A 7,283-nucleotide genomic window follows, 5' to 3' on the forward strand; every position below is an offset into this window, starting at 1 on the left:
AGCAGGAATACAAGGGCAAGGATTTGTCCCTTTTTTTGCTTATGAAATGTAGGGAGATTTATAGGGATTTATAAAGGAAAGGGAGGAGGTGGAGCTGTCCTGAGCTTCTGGGGACTCTCCAGAGATTTCCTGGAGAGCTCCAGGACCTGGGGCTGAATTTGGGGGCTGGGAGCTCCTCCCTGGGGTCTTCCAGGGAGAGGCCACAATTCCAGAGCCTGCCCCAGTTGCAAACGAGCAATTTTGGGAAGCGCCACTGCCAAAGCTCCCCCCAAATCGCATTTTCCTACAAACCCTGGCGATTCCCCCAGTCTAGAGCAGCAAGGAGAACAAAGGGAGAGGGAAGGATGGGGAAAAAACGGGGATTTGGAGGTTTTCCTGGGGATGGGAGCAGGGTCGTGAGGGGTTTTACCGAGCGAACTCGATGCCGTAGGCGGTCCTGGTCTCGGTGCCCCCGCGCTGCTCAATGTGGCTGGCGGCCGCCACCACGTCCTGCACGGACCTGTAGTCGTTCAGATGGAACTCATGGACCACGTCCTCTCCGTACTGCACCACTCCCACCTGGGAACGACGGCAATGGCACCAGGAAGGCCAACAGACCGAGGTCCTGCCCGCCACGAGCGCTGTCAACCGCCGGAGTCGCCAGCCACGGGTAGAATTCTCTACGCTCATTGTTTTCGAAATTCCATCGCACAGATTTCCCTCCATGGGGTCGTTATTAATTCCCAATTTTACGGCTCTCCCCCCTGCTCTGCTCCCAAGTTTTGGAGGGATCCAGATGTGCCAGACTGTCCCAGGTTGGACCCACAGCATCTCCAGGTGAGACCAAACTGGGTTGTTTTGGAAAATTTGGAATATTCCTGCTCAAATTCCTGCCTGAATCAACCCATGATTACTCAGAGCAAGAGCATGGAGAGCTCCTTTCCATGGGATTTCATCCTCCCTGTTCCCATTGGGATGTGGGATCCCTCCATAGCTCACTTAGGGACATTAATGGGAGCGTTTTCTTCCCATGGGATGAGTCGAAAATCCCAATATTTGGACAAATTCCAGCAGCTTGACAGAAAAGGGACATTGGGAATGGCCCTGGGATGACACAGGGCCTCACCTGGATCTGTCCAGGACCGATGTAAAACTTTTTCAGGATGTTTATCAGGAAGTGCTGGACTTCAACCCATGGATAAATGCTGTTGGATCCATCCAGAACGATGATGATGTCCATGTAGGTCTGGCATCCTGTGGAAAATCCAGGGATTTATTAAACGTCCTCTTGCAAAGGGGCAGATTTATGGCTTCACTTCCAGCCAGGTACGTCCTCTTAGGATTTCTTGGGGAAAAAAATCTGATTTCAATCGTTTGGGAAAGAACTTTGGGCTCCAGCAAGGTGGGGAGAAGCCACAGGAATCCTCTCTGCTGTGAAAAGATGGGATCACTTCCTAGGAATAACACTCAGCGGCATCATTTGGGATTCAGCTTTGGAATTTGATCCCATTTAATATCATTCCACACTTCAAAGAGGAGCAGGATCCGGCTCCGCTCCTCCCGCAGAGCCGTTCCTGATCCCTGAGTCATTCCCAGCCCTGCCATGGAAAGCAAGGCGGGCATTTCCTCCCTTCCCATGAAATCCTCGGCAGCCAAAAACCCTGGAGGGGACCCCAGGGCTCGGCTCTGCAGCCGGAGCAGGAAGGATTTGAGGATTTTTTCCAGTGGGGAAAATTGCTCAGGATCATCTCAGTCTGGCTGGTGTTTTACAGCGTTCCTTGGTGATCCTGGATTTCAGAGATTTATCGGCTGCTCTTTCACCCTACAATTTTTAATGGATGAAAGAATCCATGGATTGGAGTCACTCATGGATCACTAGGATTCTATGTGTTCCTCCATCCCATCCCAGGAATCAGGGAGAGGAGCCGACCCTGCATCCCATTAAATAAACACTTCCTAAAACTCCCTAAAATCCCAATTATCCTTTGCAGCGAGGGCTGGAACATAATGAGGGAAGTGACACTGGGAATTCGATGATGCCTTTACTGCCTTGATCCCGAAAATCCCATTTTTCCAAGCCCCTGTTTATGCCCTGGGAATTTGGTGGTGGGTTCTGCCTTTCCTGCCTTGATCTCCCCCAGATCCCATTTTTCCCAGCCCATCTGCCCTGGGAATTAACCAACACCAGAGGGGTTCTGGAGCTGGGCAATCACATCCCATGGGATGAGGAGCTCCCAGGAGCAGGACAGACTTGTGGGAATCCTTCCCAGCTCCAGGAAAGGCAGGAAACTTCACTTCAACCCTCCAAAACAAAATCCCAGCTCCAAATTCCCAAATTCCAACATGTTTGACTCCTGGTCAACGAGGGCTCTGTTTTGTGCAGCCAAAATGGGATTGGAGACAGGATTGGAGCAGGGATGGGAGCGGGGATGGGAGCGGGGATCTTGGTCCTCACTCTGCAGAGCCGGAGCCACGGTTCTGGAGAAGCGGAAGTTGGAGTTGACGCGGGAACACATTCCCGTGGTGTAGTAGGAGCTGCCACACTCGTGGGACCACAGGGGGCTGCAGGCCTAAAAAAATGGTAAAAAAGCGGGATTTGGTTCGAAGGATCCCGTTCCCGTGGATGTGCTTTATTTTAATTTATTTTTTCCACTTAATTTAATTCCATTTAATTCTATTTTAATACATTACATTTTATTTTATTTCATTTTATCAATAAATCCCCATAAATCTCCCTACATTCCATAAACAAAAACCCACCGAGAGGAACCTCCTGACACCTTCCCGTCCCGGCGCACATTCCCAGATTCCCAGCCCACGTTCCCGGGCATGCTGCTCACCAGGAAGCTGCTGTCCCTGGGGTTGGTGGCCAGGCTCAGGCCCAGGCGCATGTTGTCCTTGCGCTCCGACACGTTGGACAGCGTCACCCGCCCTTGGGAGAGAGGCTGGCATCAGGGACACTCCCAGAAAATCCCAAATGTCCCCCGGAATCCCCACAGCAACCGGGAATTGTGTGCTGGAGAGCAATCTCTGCCGGCGTAACTCTGGGTTTTGGGGATTTTTGGGAGGTGAGAAAAGATTTGGAAAACCCAACATCACACGCACTTGGGAGAGAGGCTGGGATCAGGGACATTCCCGGGAAATCCCAAATGTCCCCTGGAATCTCTGGAGGAAATGGGAATTGTGTGCTGGAGAGGAATCTTTATTCCAGGTTTTTTGGAAGGTAAGAAAAAACTTGGAAAAATTGGGTTTTTTCCTAGATGAACAACCAAGGAAGGAAATTTTTTTTGGAAATGAGGCTGGGAGCTGGAGAGGAAGAAACCCCTCGGAGTGCTCAGCTCCTCATCCTGGATTCCCAGGGAATCCCTGTTTTTCCCATGGCATAGCCCAGAAATTGGGAACAGCCCCCAGCACAGCCCTGTCAATCCTAAATGGGATTGGTCACTGAGTTGCGTCCCAAATCCTGATCCAACTGTTCCTCTGGAAAACAGCTCCCCATGAGCCAGAGCTCCCCCTTTGGGAAGCAAAATGGGAATCATGGAATAATTTGGGAATTTAAAGCCCATCCACTGCCACCTTCCACCACCCCAGGGTGCTCCAGCCCCATCCAACCTGGCCTTGGGCACTTCCAGGGATCCAGGGGCTTCTCTGGGACTTCCACCTTCCCAGGGAGGAATCCCTTCCCAATATCCCGTTTTCCAGGGATAATTTGGGATGTCAGGGACTGGAATGCCGTACCCAGGTTGAGCTTGGTGCAGTTTCCGTGGTTGTCACTCAGCACCGGACACTTGTAGACGTCTCCGGTTTTCTGCTGCCCGTTGGATTCGTAGGGAGCTCCCACCACCAGCCTACGGAAAACATGGATCTGTCAGCACCGGGACAATGGGAATCCCCTGGGAAAAACCCCCTCAGCCACAATTCCCGGGTTTGGGAGTGGCAGCAGAGGGCCCCAACCTCAGTGGGAGGAAAGCTTCTCCTTCTCTTCCCACTGGAAAGAGAAAAAAGCTGGGAATGTGACTCTGCCCCCTGGAATTATGGAATTCATTCCCATCAGCTGCAAGGAACGGATTCCTGGAGGGGAGGGAGGGATCCAAATCCATCTGGAAGCACAGGGAGGAGCAGGGAAGCAGCTCCAGGGCGGCACCAAATCCCTCAGAATCATTATGGATTGTCCCTTCTCTCCACCGCCTATGGAGGAGCCTTTCCACAGGGTCATGGAATGGTTTGGGATGGAAGGGACCTTAAGGATCATCTCATCCCAACCCCTTCCATAGACCTCCCACTTCATTCCCAGAACATCACCAGGACATGGATATGGATGCGGGATTCCAGCAGAACCAGAAGGAATAACAAGGAGCTGGTGGAGTGCTTCCAGCAAATCCTGCTGGGATCCACAAGGAATTTTTTCCCAGAAAATCATGGGAAAAGGGATTTGCTCCAACCCAGAGCTGTTATTAACAGCCCTGAGCTGAACATTGGGATCTCCAGTGGTGGGTGAGGAAATTGGGAAGGAATTTTCCCAGGGAAAACCCTGGAAAAGGGAATTTTCTCTAAGCTAGGGTTGTTATGAGCAGTGGGAGATGAACATTGGGATCTCCAGTGGAGGGAAGGAATTTTCCCCAGGAAAACCCTGGAGAAGGGAATTTGCCCCACGCTGGAGCTGTTCCGAACATTGGGATCTCCAGCGGACATCGGGAATTTTCCTGCTCTCCAAAAGAAGGGAGCTGCTGAATCCCATTCCCCAGCAAGGACACCAACATCCAGCTGAGATATTTTTGGGACATCCAAAAATTTTTCCAAACTTTTTCTTGACCACAGCATTCCAACCCAGCAACCCAAAAGCAGGAAGAGCGCAGGACCTAAGGAATCCATCCCTTCTTTCCAGGCTACCCCAAAAATCCTCATCACCACGAGATGATGGCAACTGCCGCTCCCAAAATAAATGGGATTTTTTTTTTAATTTTTTAGCTTCCCAAAAAATCCTAGGGATGCAACCATCCCAGTCTGGATCTCCAGATAAACAGGAGCTCTTTTGTTCCACAGGGCCCTTCCCAGCAGCTGGAAAAGCCACCGGCACAGATGTTCCCTGTTAGACCAGGAATTGTCATTCCTTAAAAATGTTGCTGCTCCAAAGACAAACATCCCATTCTTTTATCCCAAACCGGAATCACTCACCCAAGGAAAAGCTCCCGAATCCAAGGATTCTCATGGAAACACTTCCTGAATTACGGCTTAATGTGGGAATTCACCACGGGAAAATCATCTCCAGCTGGAGCTGTCCTCAACAGCATCCAGGAAAATCTGGGATTTTTCAGGAGTTTGCTCGTTTTCCTGAGGCTCTCCCACACTCTCATGTCCATTTAGGTTGTGGAGAGGAGGGAAAAGATGGAAGATCAGGAAAGGGAATGGGAAAACCTTGAGGATGAGGAGGGATAAAGATGGAGGCTCCTTGGAAAATGAGGATCTCCTGCTGTAATTCCCAATTCCCAAAGAATTTCAGGTACATGGAATTTCATGAACTTCTGGGAGCAGCTCCAGCTTCATGCGCCCCCCATCCTGCAGGGGATCCTCTTGGAGACTTTTCCATGAATTAATATTCCCATATTAATATGATCACACCACCCATTAATCAATATTCCCAAAAAAACAGCGGGTTTGGGGTCGGATCATCCCTTTGGGATAACAAGGCAGACCCAAAGGAAACCCAAACATTCCCAGATTTTGCCATGAATGAGGAGCGGCTGCGGAGCTCCCGAAGCCGGAATCCTTGTCTCCCAAAAAAACAATGGAATTGTTTTCCCTTTTTGGTTAAATGGGAATCATTAATCAGCTGGAGCTGTCAAATCCTCATGGAAACTTGGCAGCTCGGGAAAAAGGCTTTTCCAGCTGTTTGGAAGGTGTTTTTAGGGATGCTGCTCCACTCTTCCTTTACTTGGAAACTCAGGCTAGAAATCCTGGATTTTTCCTTCCAAAAAACCAAAAAAAAAAAAAATCAGGGATTTGGGATGGGTTGTCCCAAATTCCCAAAAATATCCAAATAATCCAGCTCATCCCCAGAAAACTGGAGCATCCTGCTATAGAAGGGAGACATTCCCGGGTTTTTTCAAGCTGTCCCCCTCCACACATCCTGGGATCATCCCAAATCTCCCGATTTTTCCCTGGGTTCCCAAGAGGGAAGCGGCTCCTGCATCACAACTTGGCCAAAAAACGAGGCTTTGAAAGAAAATCAGAACCAAACAATTCCTGCCTTGCCTCCCTCTCCGTTCCCTGCTCCCGGAGAAAACAAAGGGAAAAAAACCAACAGGGATTAAGTGGGAAAAGCTCTGACTGCTCCAAGCTGTCTGAGGATGGATTTTTAACTTTCATCCCAAAAAAAATAAGGAGAGAAAAAGCAGGAATACTGCAGGATATTGCTCTGCAAGCAAAGCCCAGTGCTGGGTCCTGATTCCCAATTTTCTGGCCAGGCTGGGAATGGGGAATGGGATGTGTCCATGCCTGCAGGCTTGGAAAGGCTCCAAACCAGCAAAATCCAGGAATTCTGGAATGGTTTGGGTGGGAAAAACCTTAAAGCTCATCCCATTCCACCCCTGAGCTCCAGACCCTGATCCTGGACAATCCCGGTCCGAGCAAAGGGAAAAGGAGGAGGGGGAAAAAAAAAAAACAGGGAAAAAAATCTTCTGGCTGGATCGAAAGCCAGAATTGTGCTGATCTGGAAAAACACTTCCAGGGGTTTCTGTTTTCCAGCTCCTGCCAGAGGTTTTCTTGGCTGGAATTCTCCCGTGACTTGGCCGCCGCCGGAGCGCTTGGAATATTTTGGTGGAAGCGCAGAGAATTCCATAATGTCTGCTCCCAGCTCTCCCTCCCACCCTGGGATGCAGGATTTGTGACAACCCACCCTATTCCCTGTTTATTTGAGGGGGATTTTCCCTCTTTTTGACCTTGCTTTCAAGAAAACCATGGAATGGTTTGGGTCATTCCAGCCCCACTTCCAGAGGTTGCTCCGAGCTGGATCTGAACATTCCATGGACGGAGTGGCAAAAAATCTGGGAATCAACAGTGGTTCTGAAGGAGAGGGGTTTGTTTGGGGTGGAAGTGGGAGACTGGGAAAAGTCACTTGGGAAATTCCCAGTTTTCTTGGGAATCTCCAGAGGGAAGCTGGAGATCCCACCGGACCCTGTGGATCCAGATCCCAGAATGGCTCCATGGAAAATCTTGGCTGAGCCAAGAACTGCAGAGAGGCCTCGCCTGGAAACATCTCCTTAACATCCCAAAAAATGGGGGGAAAAACCCTGGGAAAAACAGGA

General features: G+C 50.1%; 1 protein-coding gene across 1 annotated transcript in view; it reads right to left on the bottom strand.

Annotated features, from left to right (window-relative positions):
* ITGA11 (integrin subunit alpha 11) overlaps window positions 1–7,283 on the bottom strand; it is a 48,197-nt gene that overhangs the window by 21,822 nt on the left and 19,092 nt on the right. The window contains exons 3-7 of the mRNA XM_014308316.2: window positions 3,718–3,827; window positions 2,820–2,911; window positions 2,435–2,549; window positions 1,106–1,233; window positions 410–558 (exon numbers count right to left, since the gene is read on the bottom strand). Of these exons, the coding sequence (XP_014163791.1) occupies window positions 410–558; window positions 1,106–1,233; window positions 2,435–2,549; window positions 2,820–2,911; window positions 3,718–3,827 (594 nt within the window). The remainder of the gene's footprint in view (window positions 1–409; window positions 559–1,105; window positions 1,234–2,434; window positions 2,550–2,819; window positions 2,912–3,717; window positions 3,828–7,283) is intronic.

This window comes from Geospiza fortis, unplaced genomic scaffold (genome assembly GCF_000277835.1).
Source record: "Geospiza fortis unplaced genomic scaffold, GeoFor_1.0 scaffold2, whole genome shotgun sequence".
NCBI lineage: Eukaryota > Metazoa > Chordata > Aves > Passeriformes > Thraupidae > Geospiza > Geospiza fortis.